General features: G+C 27.1%; 1 protein-coding gene across 1 annotated transcript; it reads right to left on the reverse strand.

Moving 5' to 3' along the window:
- Positions 1–2495: 2495 nt before the first annotated feature.
- Positions 2496–7643, reverse strand: LOC145843076 (L-fucose kinase-like). The gene is made up of 3 exons (XM_082950541.1): positions 4922–7643; positions 4392–4667; positions 2496–2791 (listed from the first exon to the last, which is right to left on the reverse strand). The coding sequence occupies exons 1-3, from the start codon at positions 7641–7643 to the stop codon at positions 2496–2498; spliced, it is 3294 nt and encodes a 1097-aa protein (XP_082806667.1).
- Between the last annotated feature and the right edge of the window lie 13955 nt (positions 7644–21598).

The raw sequence follows: 21598 nt of genomic DNA on the forward strand, positions 1-21598 counted from the left end.
TTGTCGTGTATCATCCTGGTGATGGGCTCCATCACCACCTTGGACCCCTTTGCAGCTCTTTGCACTTGGTGAAGACGGCTCCCGGTCTTTCCCTACAGTGAAAATCCAGACCGCCCAGGATGTTCTTGTTCAATGGCCCGTTTGAAAACCAACCGTCGGGTGGCGGCACATCTTCCAATTTCTTTTGTCGGCTCATTTCAACTTCCACTAAATCCGCCTCTCTGGAGTCTTTGAGAGGAATGAAAAGGCCCATGAGTGAATCGCTTTAATTAATATTTATTTTTAACCTGAAATCAAGTTTAAATGGTTGAAATTGTAGAAATTTTAAATTAGTTAATGAAGTTAATTTAGTTAAAACTATCAAATGATTTTTTTTACTTTAGTAAAAGTGTTGATTTTAAATAATACAAAACACCGTTACTACCTATTGTTACAACACACATTTATTGTACATGAAAAGAAATGTCGATTTCAAGACAAAAAAAATAAAAATCGACCAAAAAAATGCTGATAACAATACTTAGGTAAAAATATAAGATTATTTTCATACACTGTTATAATAAACGGAGTAGATACTTTTTATTTTAAAGTATTTGCAAAATAACTAACATAAAAAAAAATTGTTTGATTTTATTTAATGAAAAAATAGAAGGTACTTTCAAACTAAAACACAAATTAATGATTCCAAAAATAGTTGCGAAAATCCTTATTTAAGACTTTACCAAATATTTATATGGTACTTTTTACAGAATAAAAAAGTGCTTAAAATTTTACACATTTTTTATTAAAAAACAGTTGAAATGTAACTTTCTAATATTTTCTTAATTCTTATTATAAACACATAATTCAAGTTATTTCATATTTTTATAAACTACATTGTTTATATCATTTATTTGTAAATTAAGAAAAAAAAATCTTTAAATACTTCAAAGTAGAAAATTACTTATACTCAATCAAGTATTTATATATTCACAGTTTATTAATTATACTTATATCATAAAGGATTTAAAAGTTAATAATTTATAAACTATAACAAAGTCATTTTTTGAAGAAACTGTGTAAAAAGCATTAAAATTGATTACTTAATTAATGTATCAAATGTAAAATATTTGTATGCAAGTTTTAGTCTAATTTACAATTTTTCAACATTTGTGAAAAATGAAAAGTAAAAATTATGAATAAATGTTTGGTGAAGCACAAAAAATAACAAAAATTACAACATCTAAGTAGAACAAAAACAAAGCTGCATATTGTACAACTGCATATTTAAAATTTGTAGGTGATAAGCTAAAATAAAACATGTTATAACATTAGTGATGATTACTATTTATTTCTTAAATGGATTGGTAATGATATAAGTGAGATAAAAATATAAAGAAAATGTTTAGGCGACAAACAATAATTAATGCACGAAAATAAGTTAAATGTATTAAAATGGTACAAACTTTTTTTTTGAAAATGATTATTATAATCTTTGTTAACAACCTAGTTGTAATAAAAATGTTTCTAAAAAACAGTCAAGTATTAACAGATATATTTACTATTTTATGTTAAGTAGAAAACATTAAAATCTCATCAAGTTTTACAAAAAACTGTGAAGTAAAATTATAGTAAAAATATGCTAGTTAAAATTCTTTAAATAAAAGTTATGACATAATGGGTATAACAAAATAAATCTATCAGGGTTGCCACAAATCAAGCTAAAAATATTTTGAATTTTCTTTACGCTTTGTTCAATTTCTTAACTATTTTAATAACGAATTAAAAAATACATAAACACAGACTTGAATTTATGTTTTCAATCTTAACTCTATACATGTTAAAACAACAATTATTTTGCTGGATTCAATAATACAACTTCCATTGCACTATTTTGACCATGTTTAGGATCGATGTATATTTAATAAACAGCTCTATAAGCAAAATACTTGTATCTCTACCACATAGTAAATACACACATGAGATCATAGAGTGTTTTAATTTATTTCAAGAATTCAATTAGGCCTTAAAAATAAAAGAATTACAAACGCCAATTTTATTGAATATAACTTAAGCAAAATGCAGTTTATAGTAATGGTAACTTTCTTATTAAGAAAATGTTAATATCAAATTTCCTGATATTTTTCAAAAACCCCCTTTTTTCTGACTTTGTGGCAACCCTTATATATTCAAATAATTAAATAAAAATTATAATTGTAGAATTTAAATAAGTAGACAAATGATGTTAATAAATTTAAGTCCAGTAAAGTGCATAAATAAAATATTTAAATATACTCTAATTTAAATGATTAACAACTTTAAGCTAATAATAAAATGTAAAGCTCAGCAAATAGAAATTATAGAAGCTTAATCATAAATAACAGATATAAACAAAAGCTAACCAAAATTAACTTTTAATTTTCTTTTCAGTAAGTAGATTGAAAAAGAACTGATCATCAAAAATCAATATGAAAAAACTTTAATCATTAAAATTAAAAAAAAAATCTTCAATTAATCTACGAGCAGGGACTTTCGTAGCAAGCCATCCCAACTTCATCCACTTCCACATCGAACACTTCCACATGGGGGAAATCCCCCTTTATCATACCCCTCACCTCCTCTTTGCTCATCCCCTCCCTCAGCAGAACGTACATGAACCCGCCCCCGCCAGCGCCGCACAGCGACATTCCCCACGAAACCTCCCGCAAAGCCCCGAACAACCTCCTGCAGGTTTCCGGTTCGCACCCTGGGGCCATCACCTTCTTCTGCGCCCAGTACTTGTCCACGGATGCGCCCAACTCGCGCATGTTGCCTGTTTGTGCAAGTTGTGGTTTATTTGTTATCTTTTTTGGTAGTTTAAGTTTCAATGATAATAAGTTGCTTTGTCAAGTTATGGCATAGCTCTATTAACTTTGTTAAGCCTGCCGGGTCCTTTTGTAGTAAATAAGAAATATTTCAAGTTATTTAAGTAAAATTTTCTGCTTACATACTAAAAAAGTTATTACCATAAATAGTTATTTTTATTTTGATATTTTTTTAACGAATTAATTAAAAGTTAGTTAATGTTATAATTACTGATTAAGTAGGTCGTAAGTTTAAAATAAAACGCTTATTAATATTTTTATTAGGAAACTAAAATTTACCATTGGAGTGTTTTAAATACCACTCCAAAAACTTACTTTTATTTTATTTATTAGTTGGGTGTACTAGAAAAATATTATTGTGTATAAACAATTGAATGACAAACAGAGTACAAATTTAACTACTTTTGATGTTTTTAAAATGTCATAAGCTACTTTCAACAGAAAATGAGCTTAACGTTTCTTAAACATCTTTACCATTGAAAAAAATGTTCTAAGAACTTTATCTTTAGTAAACATAATTTAATTACAACTTAAAATGCTACGTGTTACTGAAGCTTCAAAAACCAGTCTACAAAATATCAAAGTAGCAAACAACAATAAAGTAGGTAATAAAATAGTATTTAGCTTGTTTAAATCTAACAGATTAAAACTTATTTATAAAACAGCTGTTAAAAACTTAACAAATAAACTAACTAAAACTTTATGAAACTAATCATACGCAGTTTTTTGTTTTTAGTATTGGTTTAAAATTTTCATGTTATATGTGAGTGTTTAATAAAAGTTTTATGCAACTTAAAGAAGTCTATGAAATTTGATTTAGTTGTATAATATTTATTCACCTGTTTTGGCTAAAAAACATGAAATGCATATTTTAAAGACTTTAAGCCAGAAAACATGGACTTATTTTTAGGTAAAATTTAATATCTAACTTGTTGTAATAAATTACTGAAAAGTCTTATCTTTTAGTAAAACTTTTATTAAACTACAATTAACTTTATTTACAAAATAAAAACTAATTTAAAAACAATAAAAAAGTTTTAATAAAATTTATCAGCAAAAGTTATTTAGTTTATGAAACAAATTTGTAAAATAATTGAAAAGACTGCCAAAATAACTCTTTTTTTATTGCAAACTCTTATTTTTAAGCTTAAGAAACAAATACACAAAATATTCATTTTCAAATTGATATCATAAAACTTGTAGTTACTTCTAAGCACAGTTAAAAAATAAATCAACACTGAGTATTAATAAACATAAAAAATATATAAATAATAAAAATACCACAGATGTTTTTGTGTCAAAACTTTATTCCGACTAACGGCGTTTAACTGCTCTTAAATAAATTTAAGAACACATCTACTGAGTCTCAAAAAAGCTAAATAATAAAAATATTTAGTTAAAAAATAAATATAACATTTTAGTTATATAACTGAGAAAAAAATAATTAGTCTAAAGTAATTAAATAAAAACAATTAATAATTAAAAACTTTAAATTAAAAACTTTTTTAATTTGAACTTCTTAGCAATATATTCATGTAAGAATCAAACCTTGTTCAAGAGCCACGGCGCAATCCTGCGCATTTCTCACCAGCTGCTTGCAGTTTTCAACCACTTCATTGCTGCCTCCGTACCAGTTCCTTATCACATTCTGCAGCAGGTTGCGCGCCAAGCGGGGCTTCCCCGTGTACAAGAGTTTCAAGTGGGCGTTCAGGGCAAGCTTGGTTGCCACCTGTTTGCTCTCCACCACCAAAGGGAGCCCTTGACGGCTGGTGGCAATTTTTATTCCTCCGATAAGACCGCCCACTTGGTCCTGCCAACCCCCGCCTGGAAAAAAATAATTGATGTTGTTTTCAATGTTGTATAACATAAAATTAAACTTTATTGCTTCAATTAAATTAAGTACTAAGGATCTGATAAATTAATCGGCGGATAAAGATCCTTAATTAAAGAAACTTAACTAATTATACTTCAATAAAACTTACAATATACTAAGATAACTTTAACTACCATTTTAAAAATTAAAACTTTTTAATAGCACATATAAACGTAATAGACATTAAGCTAAGAAAAAAAATAACCTGTGGTAAGCATTTGCTCCAAAACTAGAACAGCATGAACAACTGAGCAAGTGTCAACTTCGACCCCTATTGACTGAAACAAAACTTTGAGCACAACGCCAGCCAGAATGCTGCTGGTTCCCATCCCACTACCCGTTGGAAGCAGTGACCAAGTTTGCAGTTCAAAACCTCCTTTTTCAAAATTCACAGCCAACTGAGAAGAAAATGAACTTACATTTTGAGGGTCAATTATTCTTGTTAGAATGACACAAGCTTTGAGCAAGGCAGCTGGAGAGGAAGGTTTTTTGTAAGTGAGCAGGTCAACAGTTGACTTGCAAATAACAGTTTGTGTTGGTTCCATGTCTTTGCCAAGCAAGCAAAACTTGATTACTGGCTCTTGCAACCTGCGCAACCTTGCTCCTATTGGCCGTTTTCCATTCAAAAGCACTGCAACATTGACAACACAGCCTCCGTACTCATAGCATATGGGAGGTGTGTCGCTCCACCCCCCAGACAAATCAATTCTTGCTGGAGACTCTGCCACCAACCATTTTCCCTTGCTCAGTCCTCTGCTAGAAGTTTTGTGAGCACTTACTTGCATGCAAACTGACATCACAGAGTTACTTATCAGAAGCTGTGCTGCGCCTTCATAATGCCTTGCTGCTCTTATCAACAGCATTTTGTCTTTCATCCACCTTTGTCTCACCTTTAGCATCTCTTTAATGCCAAGCTCAAGCTCGTTGTTTTTGAGATGTTGGAATGCTCTTTTCCATTCCTTGTTTAATGAAGGTCCACTTCTTAACAAAGTAATTTTTGGAGCCATTACTTCTAAGACATCAGCAGTGCAAGCCAATACTCTGGCACATATGTCTGGTCTTCTCTTGTTATTTTTGACTGCATCTAAAGCATTTTGATCTAAAACATTCAACAGCCAGTCTACATTACCGTAATTAACAAAATATTTAAAGTATTTACTTATCTTGTATGAATTTTTGTTAGTGTTACTATATCTAGTATTTGTGTTTAAATCATCAATAATCTTTAAAGTTGCAACTTTACAAAATTGCTCTGACCTAGTTTTAAACTCCTCTTTGATGTCTACATGTCCAATTATGTCAGCTGCTGATAAGTACCAATACTGCTGACTACCTTGCTTAAAATTGTTGGTCAAAAAACTACCAAGAGAATCTTGTAAGGTAACACTGTATTGGGTATGAAAAGTTGGATGAACTTTGCTTAAAAAAGCTGAAATGCCACAGCCTTCAATTGTAGTTTTATTTTGAAAACTACTTATTAGCTCATTACTGCTTGTTTCTTTGCTTAGAGGATGGCAAAAGTTTACATCATTGTTGAAGATTAAAAAGCTGTCTTTAACTTTGTTGTTAGGAAACATTGTTTTAAGTTGAACAATCATCAAACTATCAGGAATTTCTTTGCTATTTAAGCTTTTAAAACTTTCAAAATCTAAACCATTTAGATAGCAGTTCTTACCTATTCTAAATCCTTCTGGTATTGAACAATGCATGATAATTGTGTTTTCTTCAACAATTGTTCCCTCACCAATGCTGCTATTGATAACAATTGATTTTGAACTTACTTTAGTACTGCAAATATCTAAATTACTGTTTTTATAACTAGTTTTAGTTGCAAGATGTGAATGAACAATATTACTATATTCAAATTTTGAATTAAATGATGATGTATTTTGTAGAAACTTACAAAAATCTAGTGGAGAGTATGTCATATCAATGTATTTAAATGTTGCTTCTTTCATATAATAACAAGTAGCTTTGGTACCTTTAAGAGTGTTCCACACTTGTGATCGTGTCAATTCAACTATCTCATTTACATTTTTATCACAACTTTGTTTTCCAAAACTACCAGATCTGCTTCCAGAAACAAAATCCAGCTTGTTTATGTCCTCAACCATGCACAAAATTATGTCAAAAAACAGGGACAACTTTTGCGGCTCAATCTCATTGTCAGCTCCGTAGTAAGTGCAACTGTCAAGTGGAGATAAAGTGTGCATGGACAAAATTTTTTCAGCTATGGTCACAGGAAAAAACACTATTCCTGAAACAATTGGAACTTGTTCAGTACCATCTACCTTGCATGCTTCAACTTCAGCCTTGCTTCCCTGAAAAATAATGTTTTTTAGGTCATTATTTTCATTCAAACAGTATACACCATGGTTTAAGGCATAGTCTACTGTACTTGGAGCACTAAAGCAAACTGCAGTGTTTTGATTGGACTCAAAATACGACTGCTCAACTGTAAACTCTTCAGGCACAGACAACATCATGTCGCTGCTGCACACCCAAAGTCCACTATGGGAGTTGATTGCAATATTTTCAGTTACAGTGTGAAGGAGTAGGTCAAAGTTGGTAACTAAACCAACTGAAGACTCGTCTGAGTAGGGCAAGCAAGTGAATGCCCTTCCGCATGAGTCAAAAATAAAATGCCTTCCCATGTGAACTAAAAGTATTTTACTATCTCTCAGAACATCAGAAGTCAAGGTGTGGTAACCTTCTTTTGCAGACAGCATTTCGGAAATTACCAGCACAGCATTTATTGTGGCACCGCCACTTCCAATATTAGGCTGCGGGTCAGCAATGGCAACAGTGGTGGTTTCTATGGGTATACTACCATACTTTTTCATCAACTCAAGCTCTTTTCCAACACATTCTGCAAGCTCAGGTGAAAAGCAGGTGACAACAATAGCAGTCCAGTGGCTTTTTTCCATTTTGTAGTACTGTTTGTTTTTATTTTTTAAATTAAGCTTATAATAAAATAAACTGTGTTTTTAAGTTGTGTTTTTGCAATTAAAATTGCTTATATCTTTTTGAAATTAAAACTACTACTAATATAACTTAATGATTTAAAAATTAGGAACTATTTGTTGTACTATGAGAAAAATGAGTAATTTAGCCACAGTTATTATTAACATATTTAGATGCAGTAAAAGACAAGAAACTGTTTGTAATTTAAGGACAAAAATAATTGTGTTTTACTTTACAACCAATTTGCAAAGACAACATTTAAAAGCTAGTCTAGTATTTTAGACTTCAAAAGTTACACAAAATTGTTTAGTAAATATATTAATGAAAAAAAAATCAAGTTTAAATGTTTGGAATTGGTAAAGAACTTTTCATTTTTAAATTAAAAAATAAATGCATTAGAATGTCATTATGTGATTTAAAGTCTTTTTATTTATAAAACTTTAACTATAAGATGTAACGTTAAAAGACGTTAAATCCTGGAGATCCTGATAAGCTAAGCTTATCGGAATAAATACCACAGATGTTCTTGTGCTAAAACTTTATTACAACTAACGGCATTTCACTGCTCTCAAATAAATTTAAGAACAGACTCCGTAGATCTGTTCTTAAATTTATTTGAGAGCAGTGAAACGCCGTTAGTTGAAATAAAGTTTTAGCACAAGAACATCTGTGGTAAAACTTTAACTACTTACAGTAGACTACCGCTTAAGTACGCACTATTTTTGGTACGCACCCCGCCTTAAGTACGCATTTATCCAGGAAGACAAAAAAAATATTTTAAAATTTTTATATATTTTTTATGAATTTGCCTAAATTTTCAATCATCAAGTTTTTCCAGATTATTTTATGTTTCCAGGTAGAATGGCCAACCTGCTGAGTTAGCCTGAGACTTTCACAACTTTTAAATTAGGGTGGGTAATCCTCAGTATTTTAAGTGGCCTGAGATTGTGACAGTCCTGTTATTAATGTTAATAAACTAAATACTTATGTAGTGGTTGCAAAAAAGTGAATAGAATAATGATATTTGAGCTGTAATGCTATAAAATAAATCTAGATTACAAAGTTAAAAAAACCTACAAATACAACATAGTTGAGTCATAATTTAATTTTGATGTACACAAATTGATGTTTTAAAAATGTTTGGTAAACACAATGTAGTTTGGTACTTTTCCGCTAACAAAACAAAATATGGAAAATATAGCTTAATATTCTTTTTTATATCATTGACTGACATTGACTTTCTATATTAAATGTATGTATTAATTATGTAGAAACTTTTTATAGAAAAAATAAATCAATTTAAAATCTATTAGAAAATTTTGCAGATTAGAATTATGTATTAAATGTTATTTAAAATAAAAAGACTTCTTTATTTGGCTTAATTATTTGGTGGCTAGTTGCAAGAAAGATAACAAACAACTAAATTTCATATTATACTGTGTCGTCAAAAAGTACGCACTACCCGTGCTAAGTACGCACTTTTTGGTCGGGTTCAATTTGCGTACTTAAGCGGTAGTCTACTGTATTTACATTTTTTTAATTTATATCAAATGAAGTTGTGTATTTTTTATAAATTTACTTATCATTATTATATTTAATAAGACTTTGTTGTTTCTTATAGTTTTATTAAGTTAAGCAACTGAGGATCCTTCAGAACAACTTTAAGTTTATTACATTTTGCTAGTAATTTTCATTCTAGTATGTTTTACATTTTTAACATGTACTATTACAATATAAAATCTAAACTAACTTGACTATTGAAAACTGTTTAAATGCAGACAAATGTATATTCAATATTTGTTGTAAAAAGATCTTATTTAATCATTTAGCTCTAATATTTATCTTACTTAAACTTCGAATAAATCTATAATAATAAGTAATATGTACAGAAACCCAAACTCATTTCTCAGTTTCAAGAAATATTTCTGCAACAACTGGACTTTTTGAGTAATAGAAACAAAATATATATTATTGATATGGGGACGGGTCAAATATGCAAGACACTTTTGCATGAAGACACTTATGCACAAAGGGTCAATTTTGCACAAAGACACTTTTGCAACATAAGGTCAATTTTGCACGAGTGACAAGTTTGCACAAGAGGAAAATTTGAAAAAAAAAAAATCAATTAAAAGTTTATTTTAAAAAAAGTCTGACCAAGGGTAAGGGTTAGGGGTAACAATGATACTTAATGAAATATAAAAACAAACTATTAATTAAAAAAAAACTTCAATCTGAGCAAAAGGTGACACTGTGCAAAAAGTCTTTGTGCAGAAAGAACCCTTTGTGCAAAAGTGTCTGCGTGCAAAACTGCCTCTTTGTACATGTTAGACACCTAGTGATATATACCTGCATATTGGCAACCCTGTAAATAACAAATTTGTATTTTGTTAATCAAGTATTTTACCAGTTTAAATATAATTTGAAAGAGCTGATTGTAAGTTTATTTTAGTGACAGTACTAACAAAACTAGTTTTGGTGTATTTTTTAGTTGCTGCATCTATAAACACTTGATTTGAGATTTAAGATTCAGGATTTTGTTAAAATTTTGGTTTTAAATGTTGACGTTTTAATCTTGTGGTCGTGTACTAATTTACAAGCCACAAGGTTTTTTATTCAAAAATAGCTTATAATTGCTTTTTAGTTTTGGATACTTTAGTGTTAACTTTTAAACAGGCAGGTAACATTACACATGATCATACTAGCTTGACTTTTGCATTAAGTTTTTGTTGAAGGTGAGAAAGTTATTATTGATGTTTTTCACTAAAAAAACTTAATCAACTTTATTTTTGTCTATGTGTTGACCACTGGGTAATGATCTTGCAATGTTAAGCTCAGCAAGGTTTTCATTGGGACTCCTAAGACTATATGCCACACAATGATTTAATTTTTTTTTTTGTATGGTAAAAAAATGTTAGTCTTACTCTTCCCTCTACATTCACAACAATAAATGTTTTTGATAAAAATTATTAACAGTTGATATAGTCTTATTTAAATTACATTTAAAATGTCTCAGTCTAGTTAAGTATTTTTTCAAATTTCTCCAAATCAAAACATAATATTTAGAAAAATCATATAAGTTTAGTTTTAATATGATTTATTTAATTTGTTTTAGCTGTGCACAGTCTTGTTTGCAGCATGCTTTACAACAAAATGGTCATATATAACTTTTTATGGGTATCCTGTTTTAAGAAAAGATATCTTTAAGAAAAGAAAATTATCTACTGAAATCTATTGAAAAAACTTTTGAAAACTGTCTATTAGATTTACTCTTTATTTTAGTTCTTACTGTTATACTAATGGCTTTGAAGTTTAAAAGTTTTAGTTGTTTTTTTTAGTATTTTTTTTAAAAGTTCACGTTTATTTTAGTCATTGTCAGTAATAAAATATGATTGAAATTAGTAAAATAACTTTAAAACTATTACAAAAATATTTTAAGCAAAATTAGTAAAAATTGCTTAATAAATAATTCTTTGAGCTTCCTTACTTTTGCAACATCATGTTTCACCGCAAACATTTCCTTTACAATAAATTATATAGAAAAGTATTATCCTATTGACAAATCTACTCTCTAAATTTTAAGGGAACTAAATTCCAACAAAAACTTTATATTTACAACCTGTGCATCTCTTACAAAAATGGCAATATTTTGCCGGAAAATTGTTTTAGTGATAAAACACTTTTCAAGTAACTAGTTATACTTATTAAAATTAGTCTATTTCTTTCACTGTACTTTACAGTTATAAAAGCTTTGACACATTTAAATAAATCTGAGACTAAGAAATATAGAATGTTTTTATTTTCTCATGCAAAACAGTTAAGTTATAACTGTTTATGCGTTAAATAGATATCACTTATATAATTAAAATGTTTTTACAGTTTACAACAAGCTTTAATTTATTCATTTTAAACTGCTTTTTCACGCATAAAAATTAATCATGTACAAAAAGTATTTCATAACGATTATTTTTAAACTAAATTTAATTTTGTTTAGTATTATTAAAGAAAAGTAATTGCTACAATATATAAGCTGTTAATGTACTGATGAGTAGCGACTCTTCAAAAAAATAAGCAATTTTTAGTAAATACCAACTACTGAGATCGGTATTGGATTTTAAACAACAAAAAATATATTTTTAAACTGTAACTAAGTATTAAGACTGTCTATAATTTATTATAACCATGAGCATGACTTCAGAACAATATTATGGTAAAGGCTTTAAAAAAACTTTTTTTAATAAACACACTTGTGAGGTATTAAAACTAATTTTATACACCAATAATTTATTCATTATTTTTTTTTGCACGGTAATATTATCTTTTAGCGTATTAGTATAATAATGTCGTTAACCACTTCAATCTTCTAACAACTAGACTACATGCGCTTGCCAAAGCGCTCAAGATTTATTTTAAACTATTAAAATAATCTTTTGCATCTTAAACATAAACTTCTAGTAAAAATGGACTAGAAAACTAGCACTTTAAAACTTTGAAAAGTCAAAAAAAAAAAATTTTTAATCTTAAAATTAACCGGTAACAAAAATTTCTTAATGATTAACTCAAAAGTTATGTTGCTTAATTAAGTTGTTTTATGTAAAAATATTTAAAGTAAAGCGTGCTTAAAGGTAATGTATTTTTTTATAATATGTTTAAAGTTAATAAAGAAAAACAATCAATTTTTTTTATAATTTTATTAAACTACGTACAATGTTTTGAATTAGGTAGTTATATTGTATAAGTTTCAAGGTTTTTTGCTCTTTTATATTGACATGAAACAGTCAAATATAACTAAAAAAATGTATTAAATTTAGAGATTAATAACAGACTAATTATCTAACTATTTAAAGGTATAACTAACACTAAAATTTTGGTAAAATGATTATATCAAGCTAAAATTAAGTACATATTATTGCTTTTTTTTCACTTTGTTAACAAGAATAGTTTTTTTACTTTTAGCTTTGAAAAAAAAAACAATAGCTAAGCAAAAAAAAAAGTAAAATAGCTTTGTATAAATCAGATTCCTTAAAGCTTTTCAAAATTGTAATAGACTTTCTATACAAAAATGATAATTTAGAAACAACTTTAACATCTAATTATAATAAAAATCAAATTTATTCGTTAGCTTTCAACCAATCATTAAACAGCATTTGATATCTGCAAAAGCTTGTTTTTGTTAAAAAATAGTAGAGAATTTTTAGAAATATCCCGGAACATTATGTTACTGTTTTCAGAAAAGGAGTAACATAATTAATTATATAAACTGAAACTAAATATTTTAGCGTAAAATATTCGTAAAACGTTATTTTCAATATTTAAACGATTTAATTAAGTATTGCTTATACATTTTATAATAATATGGTGTGAGACTTGATTACCAAAAGCCTTTCTTAACACCTAAACATTGACCTTTGTTCTTAGAATTCATGTTTTTCTTACTTTATTTAATGTAAGTACTTACATACAACAAAAATTATTTTCTATAATAAAAAACTATTTGTTAATTACAGTAAAACAGAAAAAAAAAAGATTTATTTTTAGGAAGGTTAATGATTAAAGCTAACTCAAGCTCAGTTTTAGTAATATTTAATTAATTTTTAAATTATATCATTCTGAATAAGTCTAAATTCACATAAATATGAGTACAAACCAGTATACTAATCAAGGTTTATATTTGTAGAAACACTTTCCAGCTTTCATCGGTTTATAAAATGCAAGCATTCGTGCACTTGGAAGGAAAAGAGCATTTAATAAACAACAAACTGCCCACAACTGCACTCCAATTGAAACAGCTTATCAGAAATAAGATAGGCGTTTTTGTGTTTTATATTTGTTGTTTTATATCTATTATGTTTTAAGTATGTAAAATAGTATTACTTAAGAAAAAAATCTTAGCGTAATTTGATTTTATGTCGGTTTTTACCTGCATCTATTTTTAAGTATTAAATTTACCGATTAATCTATATATTATTTACAAGTTTTAACCATCTATATTTAGGTATTTTTTTATTAAACTGTTTTTTATGTCAGGTAAGAATGATTTTAATTTCATAACTTGAGACACACTAGTTTTAAACTATTATTTGATTAAGATTAACAAAAAAGTACCTACTTACTTAACAGTAACACCATCAAATTTCAAAAAGTTAAACATGGAAAAAGCTTGTTTACTAGTTACTTGATAAGTGAGTGTTTTAAACAGTTCTTTACTTTTTAAAATAATTAACAAATGTTGCAAAAAAATATATCTGAAGTACCAAAATAAAATATACACACTGTTATAAATATTACTTTTATTCATTTGATTTAGACACTACTGGGTTTTGAAAATATCGCGCTTTAAGTAAATTGTTCTCATTTAATTTTAAATTTTTCTGAATTGTAGCTCGTTAAACTGGAATGATTGTTCAGTAACCTGCTTCCTTCCCTTCGGTTCTCTTGCCTTTAAAAACTTTTTCAGAAACTGCTGCTCTTTTTCCTTATCTTGCACTAAGTGAGTATCTAAAGAATATTTTTTGAATTTTTATTGTTTGTTGAACGATAAAAAAGCGCTTAAAAAGTTTGGTCTAAGAAAAAACTTTTCGGTTATCGAATCGTACACCACAAGCTTTAACAATTTCTTACGAGCTAAAAAATTTAAAAAAAATGTTATAACCTTTTTAAAATAAAAGAAATAAAGCAATCAATAAAATGAAGGAATAGAAATAAAAACTAATTGAAAACTAATTAAGTTATGTGTTCTGTTAAATTAGTTTTATTCATGATATAGTTAAAAAACTTGTCTAATAAGATAAAAATGAAAATACAGTCTAAGCCTAAAACTCAAAGAATAAACATAAAAGTAAATAACATTTCTAAAACAAAAACTTAATTTATAAAACGAGATAAACAACATTAATAGCAGACATTGAAAAATAGGTCAGAAGTTTTTAAATAAGGTAAAATTGTAATAAGCTGAAATACTTCAACGAAGAGTTTATTCATTATTTTATGCAAAAGGTTTAACTATTTTTTTAAATTGATTGAAATACTTAAAGAAGTTAATATTTAAAAAGATAAAAAAAATACTTTATAAAGAAGTGAATTTGACCATAAAATCAATTTAACGTTTATAAATAATGATACAAAATGAAGTACTGTAACATTTATACACTACACACTTAATAGGTAAAATATAAAAATTAATAAAATAAAGCAATAACGATGAATAATGATGACATCAAAAAAAAATTTTCTATTATATTTTATATTTATTTTAATTTCTGAATACTTTTCTAAGCCTAAAAATATAACTAAAAAATAGCAAATGATATTTGCAAACATAAAAAAAATATTTATTTTAGGTTTCCTCAGAAAATTACATTAGTTGATTTTAAGTTAACTTGAAATAGTAGTCTCAGCTTACCATTTATTTATACACTGAACTCCCTTTTAAAAAGTACATTTATCAATTATTTTATATGGGCATACTAGATAGATAAATATATATATACAAAGAAGTTTGTAATAACTCTGAAGTTGGTACAAAATAGTAATTAATAATCTAAAAATAGCACGATAGAAAATGCTGATAAAAAATAAACGATAGAAAATAATAGTTAGATAATAATGTTAATAATAATAATAATAATAATAATAATAATAATAATAAAATAATAATGACCATAAAAATAAAAGATTTTATTCTTAAATTCTTGGCTTAACAAAGCATGTGGTTCGATATTGTAAAAAAATCTTATATTGTAGGTGAAAAAATTTAAATCTATTTAAAACTAGTGTTACTGTTTTTGATAAGGAAATAGTAAAACTGTTAAAAAGTTAACTTGATATATGTTATGTAGTACTACAATCTAAATGAAAATTTTCGAGGCATCTAGTTAAAAACAACTCAAAAGATCAACCAAATAGTTTTTATATCGTGATCTACAAACAAATTTAAATGAGTAAAGAAGTTCAAAAAAAAAACTATAACCTTAAAATGTAAAACTTGTTTTGTTGTATACATTTAGTTTTTATAGTTGATAAGAACTCAAAACACTCAAATTACTTTAAGGTAATTAGTCAAACTACTATACACATGACTACATACTTAAAGACTTTAATAAAAACAAGCTTGACACAACAGTTGAAAAAATTCTTAAAAAATTTAAATATACAAACTCAGAGTGTTCTTGTTTCTCTCCGGAGCCCACGCTTTCTTTGGCACCGCCACTTCGGTTTCTTCATTGAATCTTTTCTCGTATCTTTCTCTCAAATACTGCAAGTTCCTGCTGTCTTCAGTGTTTTTCTGGGCCTTGTCGTCCCGCAACACAATAGGAAAGTGCCTTTAAAAATGTGTAGTTGTAATTTTAGGCAGTTTAGTTTAGTTATTAAGGTTTGGTATTGAAGTGTACTATAGATTTTTTTTTAGTTTAATTCACAGAAACACAGCTTTTTACAGTTGTGTTATTGTTCAATGACGACCAGTTGTATGTGTACTTGATCAGAGACTAATTAAATTATTTTATTGACAATCTTTAACAGATTAATAAAAAAGTTGTATACACATTTCAGTTTTTATTGCAAACCGAGATAGAAACATCAAACGGACATTAAATTCTATTAAAACGGACAACTAGCTACTTTTTAAATTAAATTTAACAACGATGATTAGCTTAATAAAATAGAGAAAATTTTATTAAGTTTTCTTTAATTGCAAAAAAAAATTATTATCTAAGTTTGTTCTCTAATAATATACGAAAAATATTGATAGCTTTGATAAGCGTAGGTGAATAGTTTTATAAGATATAATTTTTAAGCCCTGAAGACGCTTAATCATTCATACTTGTACCAGTTTTAAATAAACACAAACAGAAAGATACTTTAAAACAGTGTAAATTTATTCGTAACCAAAAAAAAAAAAACTACTAAAACCACTGGTATGTTATTAACAAAGTTGACATTTTTTGGATGTTTTTTGCCATTTTTTGAATTCAAAACAAAGTATAAAATTTTAAAACTTACGTTTCCTTTTCATTTTGAGTTTTAAAGCATTTTGCAAGCAGCAGGTCTTTGATCTGCTTGTTATCAACGAATTCCCTGCTGTAGTGAGACTTGTTCTTCCAAGTTGTTTCAACACCGCTGAGCAGTTCCCAGTCGCTAATAAATAATAAATAGTATAAAAATCGTTTTCTGTGCCTTTGATTTAGCTTAAACGATGGCTCATGAAATTATCATTACAACTAGAAAAGTCATAAAGATAAATGAAAAGCTTATGTACTATGTTGGTCTTTAGAAACGTTGCAAACATTTTTTTAAACGATTTTGCTTAAAAGTTAAATTAAACATTGAAAGAAAAAATTATAAGTTTAAAACTTGATACGAATTTTATGCACCAATTTATTGGTGTTACTGTGATGTTCTTCTATCTTTAGTTGTTAAAATTTAACTCATAATAATGTGATATGTAAGGTTATAAATTTTCATACATACTTATAATATTTACTTAAAAATAAAACCTACTTTGTCAGAAAAAAAAAATACAGTAAAATTTACGATGATGTCTTTAAAACAGTGTTCTTAAAAGACGATGATATTTTCTTGTTTTGGTTATTTTATCAATCAGTGGTCAATAAATATTATGAAAGAGGTTTTAAGTTTGTTAAATAATGACGTTTCTGACAATTTTTTATCAAATTACAAGTTAACTACTCGATTTCTAAAAGTAAAGTACATTTTGCTGAAAGTAAAACATAATTCAGTAGTATGTTAAACGCCATAACTTAAATCTTTAAGTATGATTTTTCTGAAAAAAATTATGAGGTAAATATGTTGTGGTACTAGAAGACGGGTTTTCTATTAGTTATTTTAGCTAACTCATTCTAAAACAGCTTTAGTAAGCCTTTCATTAATTTAATATCTTTTGCATAGAATAAAGGCTGTGAATTTTTTTTCTTATTATTTTGACTGTACAAGTTATTAAAGCAGCTTAAAGTTAAAGCACTAATGTGCATTGAAAACTATTTCTTGTGTCAGAAAACAATAAATTGCATCTTGTTTTCGTTTACACTCATTTTTTCTTATTCATTTTAATATATTTTACAAACTATTCAAGCACTAAGCAGTTTTACAGTGCCCTATGTATTTCAACATATTACTACTACAAAAACTTGTGCAAAAAAAAAATCTAAAATTACATTTAAAGTATTAAGCTAAAAAATAGTTGATCTTGAGCCATTGAAAAAAAAATTAACCTGAAAAATCGGAGGACAACCAGCTTGGAAAATTATACTCAATTATTACTTGCTTAATGAACTTTACTTAACTTTTTTTTGCTGTACTTTTAAACTTATAGAAGTTATAGTTATATTTAGTAATAAAAATACAAATGTTTTCGGACATTTTTGTAGTATGAATAGGCATTTTGATTTGAATTTAAACCAAAAAAAAAACTTTTTGATATTGATTAACTGTACAAGTAAACTTTAAAAGTTTTTTGTTATACGTTATTAAATCACTAACCTTTCTTTATTGAATTCCATTTTCAATCGCGATAATTTTGGTCAAAAGCTTATTTTAATTTAAAAATCATAGAAATAACTAAATGTCATAGCAACAAAAAGCATAACTTATAAAATCATAAGCTTTTCTTGATGTATGTTGTGTATATAGAAAAATAACAAAATTAATAATAAATTATTATGTTAACTAATTTAAAAGAGGACTTTACAAGAGACGGGCCACATATATTTGGAAACGTCTTTCACCTACCATATATTTATAAAAAGTTTTTGTGGGCGGCAAAAACTTTGGAAATTAAATATTTTTTAAGATAAAACTTTGTAAGACACAAGTTTGAAGTGAAACTTTCTATACTTAAGTCTTAATGTGAACTTGATATTATACTAAGAGGACTAATGAAAATAATTAATACAAAAAGGGTCTTTAATTAAATTTACACAGCTGTAATAAACCAATTCATTTGAAGTTTAAGTTTATAGAGGTTTATATGAACTTATTTAATTATTCCACAAATATTACTTTTTCAGACATTTTAAAATATAAGATTCCAAAACATTTTTAAAATATACTTATTGATTATACTCATGTGGTAAACACTAAACTCTTCAGGCAAAAAAAAAAGACTTTTGTTAAAGTTGTTTAATTTAAACGTATGTATTATTGTAAAAATATATAACTATTATACATCTTGCTAGATATAATTTATTGGTATGGTATGGTAAATGTATTAATGTACAAGTATTTCAAATTTTGCAGTGCAAAGACATTTTACATTTTGTAACCTAAACATTCTTGAACTTTTTTTTTGTTTGATGGCTACTTTATTTTTTATCCCCAATAAATCAAAACCTAAAAACTCTTAAATGTAAAAATTACTAGTCAAGCTAATTTAACTTTAAAAGAATGGTAGTACAACTATTTGACAACATTTTTTCAAACATATGGTTATAAAAATTAGTTAATATACTTTTAAAATCGTGTATATCGAAAGTAAGCTTTAAATTTGAATTGTTGTTTTCAACCATTGTGAACATAAATTACAACATAAAGTTGTTTATGTATATCTTAGATATGAGAAGCTAAACTGTATTTCAATAGAAGTATTAGGACTTAAATTTGAAATTGTGTTATAGAATATAAAGTAAAAAGAATATAAAATTTGTCTTAATAATAACTATTAAGTCTATGTAAGTACAACAAGTTTATGAAAATACTAACATACAAGTTTCAAATAAGAACTTGTTCTAATTACATCGATTTATTGATGGTTAGAATTAGTTAATTTTTATAGATAGTTTATAATAAAAAAAAGTTAAGATTTTTTTTTAAACTTGTTATTAAAACTTTAAATAAACAATTTTAGGTTGTGTTATTAGTTCACTTGTTTTAATTACAAGTTATATCTTATGACTGTTTCTTTTTTGAATTATTTTAAAACAGTGTAGAACAAACAAAACTTATTATCAACTAATTTTGTAATCAGTTTTAGTAACTACTTAAGTATTTTTTAAACTGTACCTCAATAATAAATCTCATTTTTAGATAAATTGAATTTAATTAGTATTTTACTTATTTGAATTATAAGTTGCTACCTTTTAGTTGTTTTCTATTTGACTTACTTTATTACAGTGTAAAGTAAATTAAATTTATAGTTAACAAAATTTGTTAAAAGCTTCTTACTAAGTAAAAAAATACTTTAAAAAGGAAATAATCTTTAGAAAAAAGTAGCAGTTGCTTGACATGTTTTAAAACTAGTAAAATCATTTTTCGTTCTTTTTTGAAAAAACAAGCTACTTTACCGTAAAAAATAAAAAAAGAGTTATAGGAGTAAAAAAGCTTTCTTTTAAAACATTATAAGTTTGGTTATAGAAAAGAATTAATAACTGCAACTTTTCAAATAAGTTAACAAATTTTCGAAACTAAATACTCCTTGTTTACAGATTTTATTAAAGTAAAATGAAATACATAATTATTGTTCTTGCAATTGTCTTAGTTTTGACAGTTGGCACTAAAGCAGTAAAAAGTGAGTTTTGTTTTTATTTTTAAAGTTTTTGTGTCTTTTTTTATTTTTTTTTTAGTGATTGTTCAGCTTAAAAGTTGATTAATTCAGTTATATTCTTTAAAGCATGCTTTTCAAAAGATACTTGTGCTGAATTAGTCTTCTTGTACAACACGAACTTATTCATAACAACACATACATAACATTTACCTGTTTTTTCACCAGAAAACAAATGCTTCTACCCGTACCACAGCGCCGGATGCAGGAGGTCGATATCCGAGTATTACTACTACGACATGAAGACTGACACGTGCCAGAAGGTGTACGGGAGCGGGTGCTGGCACAACGGCAACCATTTCAGGAGTGCCGGGAGGTGCATGGCGCAGTGCGGGACGAACAAGGTGAACCACGAACATTTCTTCAACTCAACCGAAGCGCTCAGCCCTTATCCTCTGAAAAGTTGGTTGTACTTTATGTATAGATTAGGAACAAACTCTACGAAATAGTAAAGTTAAGACAATACTTAATCTTTTATAACATGAAATATAAGAATCAGATATAAATTTTAAAAATAACCAGAAATGTGTAGAATAAATTCTTTAAAAAACTAGTTGTTAAATCGTATTTTTGTCTAAAATAATCTTTTAGCTCTAAGAAATTAAATTTGCTAGGGTAAACCTTGAAAGTTTAAATTTTTTTTTTTTTTTTTTGAAAATACCGTTCGATAGTTTTCAGATAGATTTTAAATAAGTACTATTTTATTAGGTCTTGCTTGCTTTGAAAAATTTCAAGTGTGTGGAAACCGAAAAGGAAGAACGCCTGTTTATTATTACGACCAGGAAAGCGGTTCATGCAAACTTCATGAGAATGGTACCGGATGTTTCGCTTCCAACAACCACTTTTGCCTGTCTGGTGGATGCGAAAACTTGTGTCGCCCTAGAAGTTTAGATATGTATAAATCGTACCGTTAATACTTAATTTTTAATTAGTTTTTGTTTAAGTTTAAAATAGAAGCTAATGTTTTAATAGTTGCTTTCAAAAACAAATACTTAAAGTTTTATGCTAGTTTAGAATAAAGAAATACTTGTTTAATAAAAAAGTTTTAGTTTTAAAAAAGTTTATTGGCAAAACGTAATTAATTGAATTGCTTTTGTATTTTTATGCTTTTTGGTAGTAATTTTGACAATAAAAAATTCAAAAAACTTAAGAATGTAATTGTAGTTGTTTATGTATGAAAACAGCTTAGTAAAAAAATAGGTAGGTTTTACAGTGAAATGTTCAGCTTAGTTTGAAAATTTATAAAATAAATTTTTAAATTGAACTGAAAGAGAAATTTTATCGTGAGTTTTACACCAAAGTTGATAAAAATACGTTTCATCTTTGTGTCTCTTTAGGGCAATGAAACTATCAAGTATTTTACGA

Source organism: Thalia democratica, chromosome 8 (assembly GCF_965202585.1).
Source record: "Thalia democratica chromosome 8, ktThaDemo2.hap1.1, whole genome shotgun sequence".
Lineage (NCBI taxonomy): Eukaryota > Metazoa > Chordata > Thaliacea > Salpida > Salpidae > Thalia > Thalia democratica.